A 22,834-nucleotide genomic window follows, 5' to 3' on the forward strand; every position below is an offset into this window, starting at 1 on the left:
TGGAGGTACCTAGTCAGAAAATGGCCATGTAATATGGTGCGGATCAACTTCTTCTCCAGACGATCCTGGCGGGCTACCTTGTCATTGAGTGTGAAGTCTATGGTAGGGGTGTTGGATGAAAGAAAATTATGGGATGCGTCTTGCGGGAGTTTAATGAAACTATCTCGTGAGCAATAGATGCTTTTACCTTCATGTTTGAGAGGTACGCGCCCAGATGGTGCTCTAAATTAGCACTGTGTAATCTCCTTGCCATATCAGACCGTTTTACTAAATTATACAGTTGCCTTTTTCATCGTTTTGGCAACAATGCTGGTTCGTTGTTTCAATTATTTCATTTTTTGATTAACACAATATATTGTCCTTTTCAATCCCTTATTTTCAACTGTCTGGCTTCTCGGTCATTCGAGATTAGTATGCATTTCCAATTTCGACCTTCTGGTCTATCACAAGTCTTTTTTCACTCACAGTTCCCGCATTCAGCGTGAGACAACATGCACGCGCCCAACGTCCGTCCTTTGGCATTTAACTCGGCTCACACACTACGCGGCCGTCTGCCTTCAAGGATAACGGCTGTTTCCAGGGACGTCGGATTCAACTTTGCCCGCTGGTATTGACGGTTTGACAACCGAACAGTTCTTATGCCTGTTTAGGTCTCGCCTGTCGATGCGCATGCGCATCGAGCTTGCGAGACTATGGGGGCTTAAACACTCTTTAACCAACTTGCAAGGAATCGTGGCGATTCCTTGCAGTGCCCGTGAAATTTAAGCTCAATGCGCATGAGCATTGAGCTTAAAAGCGCGTGCACATGCCCCCAGCCACCTGCCTTGCCCACTCTCTCTCTCACAGCCTCCCCCAGCTCCGCCCCCTCACTTCTTGGTTGCACGGCTAGCGGCCGTGCCTCCCCTACTCTCCTCCCCCCTCCTCCTCCTACTCTCCTTCCCCCTCCTCCTCCTACTCTCCTCCCCTCTACAATTACTTGGCGCCCTACTGTGGCTGGCGTCGGTACAGGACAATCAACAGCCAGGTCCCTCGACAGCAGCGTCCGTCCCGTGCATGTTCACACACTACCTTCCCCACCGTCTTGGCAGTCGCCACAGGACGCTCCATCCAAAAGAAACACGGCCTGCTGTCCTTGCGCTCCCCGGACTTCCAAAACCAACTACAAGACGCGTTGTTTATTTCTTCCAGTAAGATGCTCGGTATTCACCAGCCTCTGCACACAGTCTGGTTTGCATTTATAGACATGAGCGAAACGGAGTGTTCTTTTTTTTCTATTACATTTTATGGTAATCTCGCAGATACACCTTTAGAGCAAAATGTTGTTTGCTGGTATCTTGAGTGACGTTTTTCACCAGCTCCGCCCCCTCACTTCTTGGTTGCACGGCTAGCGGCCGTGCCTCCCCTACTCTCCTCCCCCCTCCTCCTCCTACTCTCCTCCCCCCTCCTCCTCCTACTCTCCTCCCCTCTACAATTACTTGGCGCCCTACTGTGGCTGGCGTCGGTACAGGACAGTCAACAGCCAGGTCCGTCGACAGCAGCGTCCGTCCCGTGCATGTTCACACACTACCTTCCCCACCGTCTTGGCAGTCGCCACAGGACGCTCCATCCAAAAGAAACACGGCCTGCTGTCCTTGCGCTCCCCGGACTTCCAAAACCAACTACAAGACGTGTTGTTTCTTTCTTCCAGTAAGATGCTCGGTATTCACCAGCCTCTGCACACAGTCTGGTTTGCATTTATAGACATGAGCGAAACAGAGTGTTCTTTTTTTTCTATTACATTTTATGGTAATCTCGCAGATACACCTTTAGAGCAAAATGTTGTTTGCTGGTATCTTGAGTGACGTTTTTCACCAGCTCCGCCCCCTCACTTCTTGGTTGCACGGCTAGCGGCCGTGCCTCCCCTACTCTCCTCCCCCCTCCTCCTCCTACTCTCCTCCCCCCTCCTCCTCCTACTCTCCTCCCCTCTACAATTACTTGGCGCCCTACTGTGGCTGGCGTCGGTACAGGACAGTCAACAGCCAGGTCCGTCGACAGCAGCGTCCGTCCCGTGCATGTTCACACACTACCTTCCCCACCGTCTTGGCAGTCGCCACAGGACGCTCCATCCAAAAGAAACACGGCCTGCTGTCCTTGCGCTCCCCGGACTTCCAAAACCAACTACAAGACGTGTTGTTTCTTTCTTCCAGTAAGATGCTCGGTATTCACCAGCCTCTGCACACAGTCTGGTTTGCATTTATAGACATGAGCGAAACGGAGTGTTCTTTTTTTTCTATTACATTTTATGGTAATCTCGCAGATACACCTTTAGAGCAAAATGTTGTTTGCTGGTATCTTGAGTGACGTCTTTCATGCAAAGGAAGATCTCAAATAAAAAAGAAAGGCACGCGAATATCTAAAGTAAAAAAAGTTACACAGGATACCATTGGAGCAAAAAACATCTCTCTTCGCAAGACATTCTGCTTAAAATACAGTCTCCAGCAAGCTAAAATGTATGCTAAATTGCAAAATGAAAAAAAATCTCCAAAGTTTCATATAGTATGCAGTTCAGGAGGTTTACGATCTTTTTCCAGCTCCTGGGGAATGAACAATGCCCCTTGGCTGCTGCGGTCTCTCTTCCAACCCCGCCGTCGGCCCCATCCATTCACCCTCCTGTCCCCCTCGCAGTGCTCGCCTTCCCCGCCCAGTGTCTTCACATTCCTGCCCCATTAACGCCCGAGAGCAGTGAAGATGTCCCGAGCCCCCTCCCTCGGCCTTTAATTAGTGGCCCCCTTTGAGGCGGGGGAGGGGGTGCTGCTGTTGCAGGCCGCGCATTCCCGGCCCATTACCTCACGGGCTACGGGCCCAGCCAGTGGCCGGCAGCACAGAATTGTCAGCATGGTGTACCCTTCATCCCTTATCCATTCTCTCAATATGGATCTTGTATCGGGTAGTAGGAAATGCTTTGGAGTTCTAACTTACCTATATCACTGCAGCCAATTCTAGGGAGAATAAAGGTGATACTTTTTTGATACGCCTGTTTCTCTATCTTTTAGATCCCACCTCACAAGTACACCCCACCCCTGCCCTCTGTACGCGGCTCATGGGAACTCGAGCACTTCATGTGCGCCCCTCACTGAGTTCGTCCTGCATGGCAGACTCGTGCGTGACGCCCCCTCCCCCTCCTATAAAAAGAACACAGGCCTAGCTATTGACAGTTGTTGTTTGGGACGGGAATGCCCCTTGCATGGTATGTAGGCCCGAGTACCCGACGGCTTGTTAATCTGGTAGCCTGATCTATTTGGCCGTGGGGTATGCCAACCTAGCTTGTGCACAGAGGCCTAGACCTGGCCTTGACCGTGTGATGGCCTCTGCCCACGAACTGTCACGTGACCAAGGGAGGCGCATTAAGCATGACTTTACAGTACACAAATGTCTACGTCCCTGACCCGAGTGAAGAACCTAAAACCGCGTTGGCAGTGTACTGATTTATGAAATGCTATAGGTGTCACATTTGCGAAAGTTAGAACTATTGGCATTATAAATGACAAAGCTATTAATTTAGCTATTTTAAAAAATAACACATAAATAAAAAAAATGTCATTCATGAGACCAATAGCTCAAACTTTCCTAATGCGAGCCCTATTGCATTTCCAATGCATGTTACTTTCTTTTTGTTTCATCCAAACACCTCCCTTGATCTAAACCAATACAATGAGCTAACAGATCACTAACTTATAGGTGGAGTGTGAAAAATAAAATATCAAGGAAGCAAACCTGTATTACGCCTTGAAAATGGAGCAACACCCTTCTACACATAATGCTTGCACCTTCATTTCTATAATTCAAAAAAATCTGAATACATCTTTCTTGAACATTTTCAAAAAATATTTCATCCATTATCCATGATTAAAAGAGCACCAATTTGCCACCTCGGAATCCACTTAGATTGCATTTACCTTTCTTCTGATATCATCTGTATTATGCACAAAGTCATATCACCTCTTCCCCAAGTTCTACATACGTTCATTTTTAGGCCTCGCGTACCGACAGTTCATGTATGCTCATGTATCCCGCTTTCACCACATCCACAACCACCACTACCACATCCACCACCACTTTCACCACATCCACATCACCACATCCACCACCACCACATCCACCACATCACCACCACATCCACCACCTCCACCACCACCACATCCACCCCCACATCCACCATCACCACCACCACCACATCCACCACCACATCCACCACCACCATATCCCCCAGATCCACCACCACCACATCTATATGTGTGTGGCTCTGTGTGTGTTTAGGTGCAAATGCAATGTTGTTGGATTTTCGTCACAATAAAATACACTGAACATAATCTTCACAAAAGTTATTTACAAACGTTTAAGCTATTGCCATTATAAATTACAATAACTTTTATTTAAGTATTAATTATTTACAAAATTAAAAGCCATTGTTATTTGTAATATCAATACATCTAAGTCACGTAAATACAACACACGTTGCATTACAAATGCTATAGGTGTCACATTTGCAAAAGTTAAAACTATTGACATTGTAACTGACAAAGCTATTAATTTTGCTACTTTCAAAACCAACACATAAATAAAAAAGTGTCATTTACAATATCAATAGCTCAAACTTTCCTAATGCGAGACCTATTGCATTTCCAATGCTTGTTCCTTCCAGTTAGGGTCTGCTTTTTTAACACTTGTTCCCTCTGTTTGGTTATCTCTAGATGTAGCTGACCGTTATCGGCGGCTTGACGCAACAGGGACCTTGGAATTCTTCCAGCCCTCGTAAGTTTAGCTGTAGGTTTTTTGTAAGGTTTCTTTAAGTTTCGACCTACTCCGTGCCATCCTTCTGAGGTTTCTTAGCCCAGCCCTTTTTTGATTCCATTTCAGATTTATTCCTTGTCTCTTTTGTTCTCTTTGGAATGGAGCTTCTATTCCCATCAATCTATGATAATTTCACTGCAATTTTTTCTACCCTGTGCGCCTCCATTTTAACACACAATTAGTTGTCCTTAAGTGCTTAAACCCTCGTTTTATTTCACATTGTAGGAACTCTGCCCCGCCACTCTACCCCTGTCCTGAGGAAGACCCCTTTTAAGGTTCTAAGGATACCTAGTATTCTTTTGGAGTTGAAACGTCGACAACCTACTTACCGGCCAGCTTGCACCGCAACCAGAAGTTATATACAAAGGCTTTTTTGAGCATGGCATTGTCGAATTTAAGGACATTTGCTGCTTTTTCGATTTGGCTCCATGTTGAAGCCATTGTTTATTATTTATTGATAAGGGTCACATACCAGCACTTTAACCCTTCCCAATCCTTGCACTTATTTTCACTTGCACCTTTCCTTCCCCTCCCTCACCCATTGGGGCACAAATGTTTTTCTGAATTAGTGATACATTTCTTTGTGATAAATCTAATCTGCAGGCACATTGTGATTAAATAACTGTGTACCTTTACAAGTTTATGACTTTATTTTTTGTTTTTGATTCTTGCCTTAATTGTGCACCTTGCTTTTTTTTTAAACTGTGTACTGGGACCCCTTCCCTATTTGTACCTCTATACCCCCAGGGACACTATTTGGGTATACCCTTTTCCCGTAACACAACCTTTGGAACAGCATGAAGACTGTCACCACTGTAGCCGGGGATGCCCTATGTACAGTACCCACTCACGCTATGGGCACAGCCTTTTCTTATACCCTGCATGTTATATGAAATGAGGATACCCTAGGGTTATGCCCTTTTTTCACTTCTTTACCTGTAATGAAGTCCAATCAATTAAACATTTTGGGCGAGGCCGAGCGCTAACTAGCACGTGCCACCATTCTGGCGGTCGCACCGGTCCCCGGCAAGGGGGAGATGGGAGGTGTCGCCGCGCCAGGGATTGATGCTGCGGCACTCCCACCTCTCCTGAGAGTCCAATGGGAGGTGTTCGTCTGGGCGTGAACCGGAAGCACTTTAGTGCTTACGGTTCACGCGATCATCCAACGCTTAGGGTTGGCTGGTTTAGACCGGCCTGCCTGGTGCCCCTCTTTAAAAGAGGGTGTGGGGAGCAGAGCAGTCTCTTGTCCTCTCCGCTCCGCACAGGAATGCACCTGGGCCACCAGCGGCCCGTAATTCTGTTTTCCCACCCACCATCCCCCAAGGAATGGTTTGAAATGTGTTGTGTCAGTAAGGTATTTTGTTTATTCTCTAATTTTCACTTCAGGTATCTCAGGAGACAGGATTAATGTAAAATGTGATGATTTGGAAAATGTATAATAAAGTAACTTTTAATGAAAGTGTCATGTCATGGTATTGTTGCAGGTAATATTGTTGTATTTAGTTGTGTGTGTCCGGTCAGGCAGTATGGTCACTATAGGTAAGCATAGTCTTCGGTCCTTAACGGTCAGCACCATGTAACTCAAGGGGCAGTGACAGCCAGTAGGTAGGCTGTAGGGGCCAGATGTAGGTAGCCCTTTACCGATCGGAATCGGCCGAAAATACCGATTTTCGGCTGTTTCCGATCGGTAAAGGGCTATGGAGATGAAGGGGCACATATTCAGTAATTTTACCGAATCGTTATTATTACCGAATCGGTAAATTTACCGATTCGGTAATATTTACCGATTCGGTAAAATTACCGAAAATGCAATGTGGGTAGCCAATTTTCCATTGGCACATGGCTTTCAGAATCGGTATTTTACCATGGAATACAAATCCATGGTAAAATACCGATTCCTGTGTAATGCACATCTGTGCATGTACACATGTGCCATGTGACAGACAGACGTGCCCTTAGGGCATGTCTGTGTGCCACATTGCACACATGCCCGTTTTGAGGGTGCTAGAGGGTGTCAAAGTGACACCCCCTGCACCCTTGACAAATTCGGTATTTACCGATTCGGTAAATACCGAATCGGTATTTGAATTAAATCCTATGGGCTTCAAGGCCCATAGGATTCAATAGCAAATACCGATTCGGTATTTACCGAATCGGTAAATACCGAATTTCAAGGTATCGGTAAAAAATCCAGATGTTGGTACCTACATCCCATTTACCGATTTTGAAATACCGAATCGGTAAAATTCGGTATTTCAAAATCGGTAAATGGGATTCACCTACATCTGGCCCTTGGTGTGTTGGGGCCGGGAAAGTCACTCTTTCCAGTGGGCCTGTGGCCACCCTCGCACGTGCATGTGCATCAGTGCGCAAGTATGCAGAATTTTGCACCCCCTGTTATGAAGTTTAAGGCGCCAGGGCGTAGGGGAGACCGGGGGAGAGTATCCGTCCGATAAGGTATACACCTGTTACAACGCAACTTTTACAACTACCTACCATTACAACGCAACTTTTACAACGCATACCATTACAACGCATTGCGCTGGGGGGCGCTCTAGGATAGGGAATACGTTTAATTTACTATCCAACACCTTCCCTATTGTCCACGGGGACTGGAGTTGGAATAGTAAATTATACTTACCACTATCCAGCACCTCTAAGCGCTATGCGTTGTAATGGTATGCGTTGTAATGGTCGCGTTGTAATGGTAGGTAGTTGTAATGGTATGCGTTATAACGTCATACATCCGTCCGATAAGCTCTACCCCCTACGCAAGCTTTACTGCGGGGGAGTATTTGTAGTTTACTGGGATCAGGGGGGGGGGGGGCTGCCAGTCATTGACCTTGCTGTAGGCTCTAGAGGGGACACGCAGAAAGTGAATATATGCATTGTTTAATTTACACTAGGAGTGTCTTGGGTATTAGTGCTTGTTAAGGTTAGGCACGTCACATCATATATCTACTAATGTATCGGGACTTTCTGTGTAATTGTACATAATGTTAATAACTTATGTTTTTTAATGTTGTAACAAATACGGCCGGGGGTAACACCCCCTAATACAAAACTTGTGTGGTCTTAATGCTTGCCTTGTAGGAGGGAAAGAGTCCTCATTCAGCCAAGTGAAGGGTTGTTGGTCCAAAGGTAAAAGGGGACTTATTGAGTACCAGACCATATGGAACCCTGTCCTCTAACGTTCCCCTGCCTGAACAATCTGTGGCCAACGTAGGTTCAAATGTACTTGTACGGAGACAACGTTACAGGCAATCAAACATATTTTTTCATTGACTGCACGCAGCAGCAGTATTTTGCAGTGCCAACCTGGAATGGCATATCCAGGGGCCTTAGTCAATTCCTGCTTGCAGTACATGCGGGCACCACTGCAGAGCAGCGTCATACATATTGTTAGGATAGATGTACATTTTTGCTTTCAAATTTCGTGCAAAAACTACTGAACAAATTTGCAATAAAACAAGCAGCTGGGGTAAGTTGGATGAAACTTTATCTTCATGCGTAGTACTAGGTCAATGAAGACATGTTGATGAACGCAGCAAGCATGCAAAGGCTCTTTCTTGCCCCTCTGCCCTCCAGTTGCAGAAACACCAATCACCCGGGAGCAGAGGAAACTCTAATACATCTAGGCACGTCAGTGATTCTACTGAAAAATAATAATCACGATCACCCTGGTGTGGAGTATGCATATTTGGTGCCAGGTTTACTTTCTCTTTTACCTGTTTTTTCAGTGTGATAAAACTCAGCAGGATATTTCCCAGAGTGGCATCACAGATCTACTGCCTTTATTAGCAATGCACGTTTTGGTGAGACTTTAATATTTTGATGAACATTATTGAGTACTAAAGTCAATTCTGAAACAACTCATAGTTAGGAGAAAGACTCGTTTTTCACCCGTTTGTATGCCTTTCTAGATTTTCAAAAGCTCAGCCTAACAAGTCTTCAACTATTTTTCCCTCAAATTTTGTTAGACAGGTCTTACAAAGCGACAAAAATGGAAAGAAAGACTTTGGCGAAACTATTACTCCAACCAGGATGATAATCTGAATTCTGCCCTGGTCACACAACACGAATATCAAAAGTATGTTTCGATACATGCAATATATTTATATTTTCTTAAAAATAGCTTAATTCCCAAACCTTTCTGAAAGTATTATATATTTATTTTCCTTTGTTCTAGGATGGTGAAGCATTCTGCTGAACTGGAAAAAAAATTAAGTGAAATCTCTCTAAAAGTGGACGGTATTGTGCAACAAAATAACAAGGAAACTGGACGCAAGGAGGATGAGTCTAATACTCAAAGTAATAAAGTAAGGCATGCTCAAAAGCGGTTATAGATTCCAAGTCGAGATAATTATGATTGTAAGGTGTTCCTCTAAGGCGACTGGTGACCATCTACCATAGTCTAGGCGTTTCTTGTATTATAGGACCTCCCCAAGAGTGCAGTCCTCCTCCCCTCTCAATACATGTCTACTATTACACCGAAGGGCTAAAAGAGGAACTTGAGCTAAATGTATTATGTGCTGTCCTTTTAAGATGTTGCATTTTTTTGAAGAAATGTGGGTAGGCCTGGACCAATTATTCGACTGAGCTCAAAACAACTCGAATGTTCCTGATATTCTTTGTTCACCCAGCTCTGACAACGCAGTTAGTGAAGTATAATTTATTAAGCCATAGGATTCTGTCTTAGATTCATAGAAATTAGAAGCGATTTTTCAAAAATGTTCTCCAATTAAAGAGAAAACATGCCCAAATATGTAACATTCCTCCTTTTTGTTTCGTATAGCCAATTTACTAATCACTCAGTACTTTTGGCTGAAATACTACTTGGAGAAGAGTGACCTAAATAAACATAGAAAGCAGGAATGGTGCCTCAATGTAAAACCGCTATAGCATAGTGAAAACTGACAGTGCTTTTTAACAACCTCGGAAGTCTGCACAATCCCAGAATACCTAGCAATGCATCACTTAGACAGTTCATTTTATGTTCTGCTCTGTGGCGAATATCTTGAACAAAAACACTGCTTTGTTTAAAGCTAGTTTTGGCTACCAACACCACTTTGAGGGAGGGAGATTGAGAGGAGGTTTGCATTCTTCTGACGTCTTTGGCCATTGTTAGTTTTAAGCCTTTTTCTGAGGAAAATATTGTTTTTTTAGGTCTGGTTTTAGTCAAGACCTTTTGATTTTACTAACATTAAGGCCCTCATTACTATGTCAGGCGGAATCACTTCTGCCCGACACTGCATCGGTCATGGGACCAACTGACACCCGGTCGGCGGTACCGACCACCTTATTAGGATGCGACCGAACACCTCAAGGTGTCTTCCACAAGGTGCAGGGATCAATAGGAGGGCACCATAGGTGCCCCCTCTGCCTCCAACTGGAGGACGTGCACCAAAGGGGGCCCTGCTGGGGCCCCCAAAGATGCATGCTTTCCGACATGGTTTCTATGTCGGACAGGCCGGCATGGAAACCATGTCGGAAACAGTCATCGTATTCTCAAGGACAGAAAGGCCCGCCCTTGAGATTACAGGCCGGATTCCGACTGGCGGACGGGCTCTCTGAGCCCGTCAGAAATCAGCCAGAATGACCGTCTGGTTTCCTTTCCGACCGCCTCCATCAAAATGAGGCAGTCGGGAAGGAAAGAGAACGGCGTCGGAGACTTTACAGCTGAATCATAAGCGCCCCCTATATGTTTAAATGGCTTACTTGAAGGGGCTTTTAGCCAACTCTCTTTATCCAGTGGTCTGTTTTTGTGTCATTCACCTTTTGCTTCCCCCCACTTCAGCGTAGGTGCGAGGGGTAATCCCACTTAAGCCAATAGTTGACTTTACTTCAAATAACTGCATTTTACTCTTTCACAAGTAGTTCCCTTCTGTGCCAGTTTTTTTGTTTCCACTGTATAATTACTTTAGTGTTGCCTTTGTGTGTAGAGCCTGATATGAAAACAGGACGTTTTTTAATATAAATAAGGCTTATTCCTGCCTTATCAGTACCTGTCTGCTGCCAATGGTGTTGTAAATTGCTTTTGGAGTGAATTTTGTTTATCTGACAACTGCCATTTCGCGACATAACAGATTGTGTCCATTTTGAACTGTTCTGTATTAAGTTATGCCTTCTTACTTTATTTCTTTCCATCTTGTCTTCTTTCCTTCCTTCACTCATTCCATCTGTCTTTCCTTCCTTCTTGCTCTCTGTTTTTCTTTCCTTCCTTCCTTCTTTCTTTTTTCATTCCTTATTTCTTGCCTTCTTTTTTCTTTCCGGCCTTTTTTCTATCTTTCCTTCTGTCTGTCTTGTTTTCTTTGTTGTCTTTGTGCTTTCTTTTTCCCTTTCTTTGCTTCTTTCTTGCCTTTGATGTATCTTTCCGTCTATTCTTACCTTTTTCCTTACCTTTTTCCTTCCTTACTCTTTCTAACTTTTCTTCTTTCTTGACAACTTTTGTTCCATCTTTCTTTCTTTTGTCCCTTTTTTCTTTTTTGCCTTCATTCTTTCTTTTCCTATTTCTTGCCTTCTTCCCTTATGTCTTTCCTTCTTTCTTCCTTGCCTTCTTTTTGTCTTGCATTTTCTTTGGTGCATTTTTTCCTTCTTTCTTGTGTTCTGTCCTTCTTTCTTTCTTTCTTTCTCTCTTTATTTATTTTTCTTGCCATTTTCCCTTCATGCCTTCCTTCTCAAAGGAAACAGGCTAGCAGTGAATTACATACAGATTGGCTGTTTTAGGTCTGTGTTAGCCAAGACCTTTTGTTTTTACTAACGTTTTGTGTGTTAACATAGTTACTTATAGAAGTTTTCAGCCAGATTGAAAATCATCCATTGGTCTGTGGTTGTGCTAGTAGAGAGAGTGTTCTGCCTGCTACAGAAGGCAGGACAAAGCTATTTGAGAAAATAGTGCTTGTAGGCTGTAATTAAGGCCTACCGAGCAACAACACACATAACAGGGGGGTGTCGCCATGGGAGGTTACAAAATGAGACAAGGCAGTAGTAAGGAGGGACTACTAAGCCTATTGACCAATGAAAAGCCATAGTGTACAGTGGACAATAATGCAAGCCAATAAAAAACGTGAGAGCAGAGTGGGCGGAGCTTCAAGTCCCTACCTCAATCCAGCATGCCTTGCAGAGCAGCACATGCGCTGCCCAAGCTCGTCCTAAAAAGGGAGCGCTCCAACAGGGCAAATGTAAAGTACCTAGATTTTCAACATATTTTATAGCATTTAAAGTTGCATATATGTAAAATGTTATGGTTCACTTACATCATGGAGCAGTTGAAAATGTATCACAAACACACCCATAAATTAAAATATTCCATTATGTTTGGGGAAGTAGATTGTTGTTAAAGTTATTGCAAACCTTAAACAAAATCCATGATGGTGGAGCAAGCAGGAGAGCGGGTCGTGGCGCAGTTAGACATGGGCTAAAGAACTGTGTTGCTGATTTGGCTGCAAGACCACAAAGAGATATAAAGGGGGCGCGTCAATAGGGCAGGTGTATTTTACCTGTATTACCAACATAATTTTTATCATTGTAAATGTGACAGGTGTTGTGTGTTACGGTGTACTAACATCCTGGAGTGGGTAATAATGTATCACACATACAGGCAAAAAAATATTAGGCCATTATGTTTGTGGAAATTGGTTGCTGTCAAACTTACTGCAAATATAAATCCAAATCCATTATGATTTGTGAAGCGAAAGAGTGGGTCTTATTGCAATTACAGATGGAGATCCATCGCAAACGGAAACAATAATTTATTACAGTCGGGGAAGTACGCAAGCATGTTATGTTGCACCAAGACCCAGGTGGCGATCATAACTATACAGAAACTCAAAATAAAATGCTTCAGCGTATGAAAAGCGGGAGAGCTTGTCACGGTTCACTTAGACTCTGTTGCTGATGTAAACATAACACAAAGACCACATAAAATGCATGACATTGAGGGAATTTAGATACATTTCTGAATGGAAGCGGTAGTGCGTGTGAAAACTGACATGACAAGCATTGGAAATGCAATAGGTCTCGCATTAGGAAAGTTTGAGCAATTGGTATTGTAAATGACACTTTTTTTATTTATGTGTTGGTTTTGAAAATAGCAAAAGTAATAGCTTTGTCAGTTACAATGTCAATAGTTTGAACTTTCGCAAATGTGACACCTATAGCATTTGTAATGCAATGTGTGTTGTCTTTACGTGACTTAGATGTATTGATATTGCAAATAACAATGGCTTTTAATTTTGTAAATAATTAATACTTAAATAAAATTTATTGTAATTTATAATGGCAATAGCTTAAACGTTTGTAAATTAATTTTGTGAAGATTATGTTCAGTGTATTTTATTGTGACGAAAATCCAAGAACATTGCATTTGCACCTGGTGGTGGATGTGGTGGTGGTGGGTGTGGTGGATGTGGTGGTGGATGCGGTGGTGGTGCATGTGGTGGATGTGGTGGTGGTGGATGTGGTGGTGGATGTGGCGGTGGATGTCATGGTGGATGTGGAGGTGATGGTGGATGTGGTGGATGTGGTGGTGGATGCGGTGGTGGTGGTGGATGCGGTGGATGTGGTGGTGGTGCATGTGGTGGATGTGGTGGTGGATGTCATGGTGGATGTTGAGGTGATGGTGGATGTGGTGGATGTGGTGGTGGATGCGGTGGTGGTGGTGGATGCGGTGGATGTGGTGGTGGATGTGGTGGTGGGTGTGGTGGTGCATGTGGTGGATGTGGTGGTGGATGTCATGGTGGATGTGGAGGTGATGGTTGATGTGGTGGATGTGGTGGTGGATGCGGTGGTGGTTGTGTTGGATGTGGTGGTGGATGTGGTGGTGGATGTGGTGGTGGATGTGGTGGTGGATGTGGTGGGTGTGGTGGATGTGGGTGTGGTGGATGTGGGTGTGGTGGATGTGGGTGTGGTGGATGTGGTGGTGCATGTGGTGGTGGATGTGGATGTGGTGGTGGATGTGGTGGTGGATGTGGTGGTGGTGGGTGTGGTGGATGTGGCGGTGGATGTGGCGGTGGATGTCATGGTGGATGTGGAGGTGATGGTGGATGTGGTGGTGATGGTGGATGTGGTGGTGGATGTGGTGGTGGATGCGGTGGTGGATGCGGTGGATGTGGTGGCGGTGGATGTGGTGGTGGATGCAGTGGTGGTGGTGGATGCGGTGGTGGTGGTGGTGGATGGGGTGGTGGATGTGGCGGTGGATGTCATGGTGGACGTGGAGGTGATGGTGGATGTGGTGGTGGATGTGGTGGTGGATGTGGTGGTGATGTTGGATGTGGTGGTGGATGTGGTGGTGGATGCGGTGGATGTGGTTGTGGTGGATGCGGTGGTGGTGGTGGATGCGGTGGATGTGGTGGTGGATGTGGTGGTGGATGTGGTGGTGATGGTGGATGTGGTGGTGTTCAGTGGGAATTTGCCGGACAATTTACATTAAGATGTTTTATGCTTCATGGACATTTTCAGGGTTGTCTTTGCTTTGTTGTGAAAACTAAAGGGCAGACCGAAACGAAGATCTGAACCCATCTACCCTTGAACAACCAACATAGTACCATGGCACTCGTGCACTGCAATGCTTGCACCAAAATCTGCACAGAATGATCAATGCAAACACATTTGCACCGATTGCTGCAGAAGCCCGTTTTGTGCAGCCATCCATCTGTGAAAATATTATATTTGCACTTAGGTCGGTGCAAAAAAAGCTCATGCAAAATTCACTGCACTTGTACAAAGTTAGCATAGTCTGGCCACACTCAGAAGTTTTTCGTTGTCCAGGCTGCAGTTACACGTGTGCTTACAAGCATCTTTCTGAGCGTGTATGTGTGTGTGTTTGAGAGAGAAAAACAGAGCGAGAGAGAGAGGGGCAAAATATGAGAGAGAAACTGAGACAGCCGTGGAGACAGATAGGCTGCGGAAAGAGTGAATGAAAGAGAAAGCGTAAAAGAAGGAGAGCAGCAGAGAGTGTCATGAAAGGTAAGAGTAAATGTGTGTGTGTTTGAGAGTGCGAGAGAGAATACAAGAGACGAGTGAAATGTGCGTGCAAAAGGGAGGACAAGAGTGCCACGGAGGCTAAGAGTAAATGTGTGTGTGTTTGAGGTACAAAGTTTACGTAGTCTAGCCACACTCAGATGTTTTTCGTTGTCCGGGCTGCAGTTAGACGTGTGCTTACAAGCATCTTTCTGAGCGTGTATGGAACTCCCAAACAAGTTTAAAAAAAAACAAGCAACCCCAGGTGGGTGACTAGGAACCAACTGGCTACAAAGTCAAGTCAAGTCAAGTCATAAAATTTGTATAGCGCACTACATACCCAGAGGGTTTCAAGGCGCTTAGGAGGGGGAGGAGGATTATTTGTCAAATATCCACGTTTTAAGCTGCTTTCTGAACGCTAGGTGGTTCTGGGTGAGGCGAAGGTAAGCGGGGAGTGAGTTCCATGTTTTAGCAGCCAGGTATGAGAAGGATCTGCCTCCCATGGTGGTCTTGTTGATGCGGGGTACAGTGGCGAAGGCTTGGCTGGAAGAGCGTAGTTGGCGGGAGGGGGTGTAGAAGGACAGTCGAGAGTTGAGGCAATCTGGTCCGATGTCGTAGAGTGATTTGTGTGCGTGGGTAAGCAGTCGGAAGGTGATCCTTTTATTGACGGGTAGCCAGTGGAGGTCTTTAAGGTGACCGGAGATGTGTTCGTTGCGTGGGATGTCTAATATGAGCCTGGCTGAGGCGTTTTGGATTCGTTGGAGTTTCTTCTGGAGTTTAGCGGTGGTACCTGCGTAGAGGGTGTTTCCGTAGTCCAGTCGGCTCGTGACCAAGGCGTGGGTGACTGTTTTCCTTGTTTCGGAGGGGATCCAGCGAAATGTTTTTCTGAGCATGCGAAGAATGTTGAAGCAGGAAGAGGATACGGCGTTGACTTGTCTGTTCATTGAGAGTGAAGAGTCCAGGATGACGCCAAGGTTCCGTGCGTGGTCTGTCGGAATGGGTGCTTTTCCGAGGGCTTCCGGCCACCAGGAGTCGTCCCAGGCAGAGGGGGATGTGCCTAAGATGAGGACTTCTGTTTTATCTGAGTTCAGTTTCAGACGGCTTTGTTTCATCCATTCAGCGACTTCTTTCATTCCTTCGTGTAGGTTAGTTTTGGCGGTGCTGGGGTCCTTGGTGAGAGAAAGGATCAGTTGAGTGTCGTCCGCGTAAGAGATGATGTTGAGGTTGTGTTGGCGGGCGATGGCCGCGAGGGGGCTCATGTATACGTTGAAGAGGGTGGGACTGAGTGATGATCCTTGAGGCACGCCGCAGATGACTTCAGAGGCCTCGGACTTGAATGGAGGAAGGCGGACTCTCTGGGTTCTTCCGGTGAGGAACGAGGTGATCCATTCAAGTGCTTTTCCTTGGATTCCGATGTTATTGAGGCGTTGTAGAAGGGTGCTGTGGCAGACTGTGTCGAATGCTGCAGAGAGGTCGAGGAGGATGAGGGCGACTGTGTCTCCATTGTCCAGTAGAGTACGAATGTCGTCTGTTGCTGCGATGAGGGCGGTTTCAGTGCTGTGTTTAGCTCGGAAGCCAGATTGAGAGGGGTCGAGTGATTTGTTGGTTTCGAGGAAGGCGGCGAGCTGGTTGTTGACGGCTTTCTCGATGACTTTGGCCGGGAATGGGAGAAGCGAGATGGGGCGGTAATTTTTGAGTTCGGTGGGGTCCGCTGTGGGTTTTTTCAGAAGGGCGGTGAGTTCAGCGTGTTTCCAGCTTTCCGGGAAGGTGGCGGAGTTGAAGGAGCAGTTGATGACGTCTCGGAGGTGCGGAGCTATGACGGAGTCAGCTTTGTTGAAGATGTGGTGAGGGCATGGGTCTGTGGGGGATCCAGAGTGGATGGAATTCATCAGGCGGATGGTGTCCTCAGTGGAGATTGGGTTCCAGGCGTTAAGGGTGTTAACGGGGGGAAGATGGTCAGCTGATGGAAGGGTGGGTTGGTTTCCAGGTTGGTTGTCGAAGCTGTTGTGGATGTCAGCAATCTTGTTGTGGAAAAAAGAGGCTAGGGAGTCGCAGAGGGTTTGAGAGGGGGTGATGTCGTTAGAGTTGGCCGAGGGGTTGGAAAATTCCTTGACGATGTTGAACAGTTCCTTGCTGTTGTGGGCGTTGTTGTCAAGTCGATCTTTGAATGCTGTTTTCTTGGCTTTTCGGATCATTTGGTGGTGAGTGCGGATGGCGCTTTTGAAGGCGTCCTTCTTGCTGGTGGATGGGTCCTTTTTCCAGGCATTTTCAAGGGAGCGGCACAGTTTCTTGGACTTCTTGAGGTCGTCGTTGAACCATGAGGCCTTCTTGGTGCCAAGTTTGTGTTGACGTTTTTTCAGTGGTGCTAAGTTGTCTGCGGTGTTGGATAACCAAAGGGTGAGGTTGGAGGCGGCTTCGTTGGTGTTAGAGGAGAGGGCTGGGGAGGTTTGAAGGAGCGATGTGGAGATCTGCTCTGTGGTGATTTTGTTCCAGTTTCTTTGTAGAGTTGGTTGTAGGTGGATGATGGGTTTCGGCATGTTGTAGGTGAAGTGAACGCAGCTGTGGTCAGTCCAGAGGAGATTCGTAGTGTGGCTGAAGGAGACATGGTTGCTGGAGGTGAAGATGGGGTCGAGAGTGTGGCCTGCGATGTGGGTGGGGGAAGTGACCAGTTGTTTAAGTCCGAGGTTGGCGAGGTTGTCCAAGAGGGTGGCGGTGTTGCGGTCGTTGATCTTTTCAAGGTGGAAGTTGAGGTCTCCCAGAAGGATGTAGTCTTTGGAGGGGAGCGCGTGTGGGGTGATGAAGTCCGTGATGTCTTCACTGAATTTTGCGCGTGGTCCTGGTGGCCTGTAGAGGAGGGTGCCTCTGAGTGTGGTCTTGGGGTCGATGTGGATCTGGAAGTGAAGGTGTTCGGAGTTGGCGAGGTTGGCGTCGGAGCTGGTTGAAATGCGGATTGATTTCTTATGGACGATAGCGATTCCACCTCCTGTATGGTCGGTGCGGTCCTTGTGTGTGATCTTATAGTCATCAGGGATAGCGATGGCGATGTCAGGGGCGGAGGAAGCGTTCATCCATGTTTCCGTTAGGAAGGCGACGTCCGGAGAGATGGTGTCTAGTAGGTTCCATAGGTCAATGGCGTGCCTGTGCACCGAGCGGGTGTTGAGAAGGATGCATTCTAGGTGGTTGGGGTGGGGGATCTGTGTTGTGGTCGTAGCGGAGATGTTGTCGGTGCCGCTGAATTTGCAAGAGTAGCATGAGAATGGTCCATGGGTGTGTCCGGGAGCGGCTTGGACGCAGGTGGGGGCGCGACCGGGGTTGAGGGCTAGGAGGGTGGCGGCATCGTAGGTGACGCGGGGGGGCTGGGTAGCGCGAGGGGCAGGGGGTCTGGCGCTGGGCGCGGTCCAGGCGCGGACGGGCGTAGACGGGCTTACCTTTGGCGCACCTTCGGCGTGTCCGTAGCGCGTGGACGCTGCGCGTTGGGACATCAGGCATTAATGGATAATGGAGGGGGCGGAGCGTGGGAGGGGGATCTGGGAGGCGGGAGCGAAGGGGGAGGGTCGGGTTGCAGGCACAACAAAATGGACGGGGACGGGGAGATAAACAACAACAGGACCGGGAAGTGCGGGCTGGCGCTGGGACACTGTCACAATTATAGCAGTCTCAGTTAAGTGAAAGCAGTGCGCAGCTTTCCTAGATGTTATATGCAAGTCAGGCTAAGCAATGCCTATTAAATACAATTCACGAAGAGTCACAAGTAGAGCAGGACAAAGCTGTGCACTACGCGGCCAGAGCGGGAGCAGGTCCAATTAATGCAGAATCAATAATACTATACAATTCACTAAGTAATTACTAGTACAGCAGGGCAAGGCTGAGCGCTACGCGGCCAAAGCGGGTGCAGGTCTAATTAGTGCAAATTCAATAATGTCAGAGGTGGAGGAGCAGCGCTACGATACCACAATCAGCGCTAAGGTTCAGGAGGGATGGTGGACACATGGCAGAGGTACACATGACTGGATAAAAAAGCCAGAGACTTGCAGTTTAGCAGCCTCGAGTTTCAAGTCTAATGAACGCATGGCGTTCAGCTCTGTGCTTAATGAATGCGTGGTGCTGACGCCAGTAAGACGCCCACATTTTAGTGTATTTATTTTTTACAATGGCAGCACGAATAGCTTGTAAGGTATTACCTTACAATAATACAGAGGTGTTGGGCAGCGTCCAAACAGCAGCCTCCTGCTTCGCGCCTAATGAACGCATGGCCTTTAATATATCCTAAGAAAATAAATGTTAAAACACTTGTTACATATGGCACTGTAGAATCACGTATTTGAATGCAGAAAGAATAGAACAAAAATCTGAAAGCATGGCGCCAAGAAGACGGCTGCTCACGGAAGACCACCATGGTAGTGGACAAATAACAATAACCTTGCGTATTAATAATGCACGAGCAGCTTTGGTTTATCCGAGACTCTAAAAGTATCCGATTGCAGGCGAGGAGCCCTTAACGCTGGGGGCCAGGAGCCCCTCCGGGTTCTCATAATAATCAGCCACGGATCAAAGCAGCGCCTGGGCGGAAAACAAAGAGAACCCAGTGGAGACCTCCAAGCGCCTTTCATTTCAAGCAATGCCTGCTGCAGGGGTGGGCCCGTTGCGAACAGCATGGCGGAATTAATTTAATTCAATGGTGTGGCCAACAGTGATGGGGAGGGGCAGGGAGGGAAGGGGAGGGGGCGAAGGGGGCAAGGGTAAATATGGACATGGAGGGGGTCGGATGAGGGAAAGAAGAGAGGATATTGAAGGCAGGGACGAATGACGTGTTTAGAAGAGAGAGGAAACGAGAAGGGAGGGCTGAAGTGAGGGGGAGGAGGAAGGGGATGAAAGGATGCTGAAAGGTGGAGTAGGAGTAGAGGTTACGAAAAGAATGAAGGAAAAGAGGTCAAGCAAAGGCATGAAGCAACTGAAGGACAGAGGGAAGGCAGAGAAGGGGGGGGAGGAGAAATGCGACAAATGTTTTTTTTGTTGTACTTTATATTTGCCTGGTTATATACATATATACAAGCATGTACTCCATTAGGTAGGCATGGCTGTGGAGAGGTCAGTAGCACGTCAGGCATCGGCAAACTTTTCGGTCAGATTGGGGAATTAAAACAAGTTAAAACGGTGAGCCACCGTTATGAAAGTAAATGTGCGCATGGTGTACTGCAAATGAAAACAAGCAGCTCAATAGGAGTGGTGGGGGCGGGCACAGAGAGACAAGGGGGGAGTGGTGCAGGGGACTCAAGGAGGCACTGCAGCTTCTGCCCTGCACTCTCCCACAAGCAAAACGAGCCTAGACGGAGAAGGCAGAGAAGGGGAGGGGGAGGACAAATGTGACACGGCGGGGAGGGGGCGGAGCGGGAAAAAAAAAAAAGAGACGGAGGGAAGGCAGGGGAGGGGGGAGAAGAAATGCGACAAATGTTTTTTTTGTTGTACTTTATATTTGCCTGGCTATATACATATATTCAAGCATGTACTCCATTAGGTAGGCATGGCTGTGGAGAGGTCAGTAGCACGTCAGGCATCGGCAAACCTTTTGGTCAGATTGGGAAATTAAAACAAGTTAAAACGGTGAGCCACCGTTATGAAAGTAAATGCGCACATGGTGTACTGCAAATGAAAACAAGCAGCTCATTAGGAGTGGTGGGGGGGGCACAGAGAGACAAGGGGGGAGTGGATGCTGGAGGGGGAGGTGTGCTGGGAGAGAGAGTGGGGAGGGGGCGGAGCGGGAGGAGCGTCGTGAGGGGAGAGAGAGTGGGGAGAGGGCAGAGGGGCATGTGCACGCGCTTTTAAGCTCAATGCGCATGCGCATTGAGCTTAAATTTCACGGGCACTGCAAGGAATCGCCACGATTCCTTGCAAGTTGGTTAAAGAGTGTTTAAGCCCCCATAGTCTCGCAAGCTCGATGCGCATGCGCATCGACAGGCGAGACCTAAAAAACGAAAGATAACAAGCATCTGCGATGCAATAGGTCTCGCATTTGGAGGTGTTTAAGCTACTGGCATTGTAAACGGCATTGCCTTTTATTTATTTGTTTTGATAATTAACACATAAATAAAGCGAGCAACATTGTATTAAAAATGGGACTGTAAGTTTAAGGCAAATCTGTGTTAAGTGTATATCACTGGATGCAGCATCTTCCGCTTCCAGAAACAACCTAATATCCACTAAATGCTTTTTGAGTGGTGCATGATGGCTTTAAGCTAAGCTTTGAAGCCCCGATCTAGCTGCTGATGAGAGGGAGGAAGAAGCAGGGTCTGTGTTGTCTTTACCCCGTGCCAATTTCCAAGGGATACAGAACAGAGTTACAAAAACAATGGACAATGAAGTCTAACCGATGAGCATGGCACATGGAATACAAATGGAGGGATGCCACTCAAGTGCATAAAATGGCTCCAGCAGACTCACAAACTGCACAGGGTATCTGCTACCCAGTGACTGGTGCAGCCTTAATATTCCAAAGTAATTATTTAGTAAATCCCCCTGGCCATCTACACCCATCTACACTTGCCCTTTTTTCTCCCTATTAACTGGAATCAAGCTTTCCAGGGGTGGGTGGAGTGAAGCCATGTCCTGGGATGCTTGTTTCCAGTCCAGGGAGGATCTGGCCTGGAAGTTCGGCTGGACTGTTCCCATTGGGTGCAGGGTCAGGAGTCATTTGCATGTGGCTGGGTTCAACCTGGAATGGCATGGGGAGCAAAACATTATGGATTTAGGCCCAGAACTCTGTACTGGGGTAAATGCAGTGCTTAAATGGGCCGGTACTGTCCGGTACTGAGTACTGGCACTATTTTGTTTTGAGAAGAAGAATACCTGTACTTCATGGGAATCTTAATACTTTTAATTGGAGACTGAGGATGCGTCCTCTACAGGAGCAACTAGACAACCAATGGAAACACGTTCACGGATCTTTCGAGGACAAGGCGACCGTCACTCCAATGATGAGGGAAGCGGCCTTATGGTGGGCAGATCACGACAACTTGTCCCAAGGTCTATCCTTCGTAAAGGACCCGTCTCCTCAAGTAGTAACAACGGACGCGTCATTGGAGGGTTGGGGAGCAGTGATGCAAGACCTACATGTCTGCGGTCATTGGTCTCCTCAGGAGCAACGGGTCCACATCAACCTTTTGGAGCTAAGAGCAATAAGACTGGCTCTGCAAGCTTTTCTTCCCCGCTTAGGAGGTTCGCAAGGGCTTATCAGGACGGACAACACCACGGCCATGCCCTATGTGAACAAGGAAGGAGGAACCAGATCTCGTCCGTTGTCGCAGGAAGCTGAACAGATCTGGGAATGGGTTATCCTTCAGGGAATATCGCTAAAGGTGGAACACTTGCGAGGAGTTCTAAACAAAAACGCGACAGACTGAGCAGGTCATCCTCAGTCAGCCACGAGTGGGAATTGAACCAGCGAGTTCTGGAAGAGGTCTTCAGCCAGTGGGGCAGACCGGAGGTGGATCTCTTTGCCATACCGACCAACAAGAAATGCCGGTCTTACACAAGCAAATTTCACCACTGAGGGTCACTGGGGAATGCGCTTTCGATAGCCTGGTCAAGGACATTTGTTTACGCCTTTCCCCCCATCCCTCTGATCCCGCGGCTCATCAGGAAGATGATCTTGATAGCCCCTGCTTGGCCGAGACAGTTCTGGTACATGGAACTCCATCTGTTGTCGCAAGTTCCTCCTCTTGCTTTGAGAATTATACCAGATCTCCTCACAATGTCCGAAGGACAATTTTGGCACCCAGATCTACAGTCATTACACCTGACAGCATGGCTCCTGAGCAGCGAGAGTTTATGAATCTCCCCATCTCAAGTGAAATTAAGGAGGTCCTCTCCCAGGCAATGGCTCATTCAACGAACAGGACTTACCATCTTAAATGGAAAAGATTTTGTTTCTGGTGTAGGAGAGAAAAGATTGACCCCCTTGCTTCCAAGTCTCATCAGCTCCTACCTTATCTGCTGTCCCTGGCTAAGTCGGGACTAGCCCATTCGTCAATTAAGGTTCATTTGGCAG

General features: G+C 46.9%; 1 protein-coding gene across 1 annotated transcript in view; it reads left to right on the forward strand.

The window, feature by feature from the left end:
- Window positions 1-9,176, forward strand: part of PKD2L2 (polycystin 2 like 2, transient receptor potential cation channel) — a 1,643,803-nt gene extending 1,634,627 nt beyond the window's left edge. Inside the window, exons 14-15 of the mRNA XM_086929456.1 lie at window positions 8,811-8,920; window positions 9,020-9,176. Coding sequence (XP_086785582.1) covers window positions 8,811-8,920; window positions 9,020-9,176 — 267 coding nt within the window. The remainder of the gene's footprint in view (window positions 1-8,810; window positions 8,921-9,019) is intronic.
- The last annotated feature ends 13,658 nt before the right edge of the window (window positions 9,177-22,834 follow it).

Source organism: Lissotriton vulgaris, chromosome 7, assembly GCF_964263255.1.
Source record: "Lissotriton vulgaris chromosome 7, aLisVul1.2, whole genome shotgun sequence".
In the NCBI taxonomy this organism is placed as follows: domain Eukaryota; kingdom Metazoa; phylum Chordata; class Amphibia; order Caudata; family Salamandridae; genus Lissotriton; species Lissotriton vulgaris.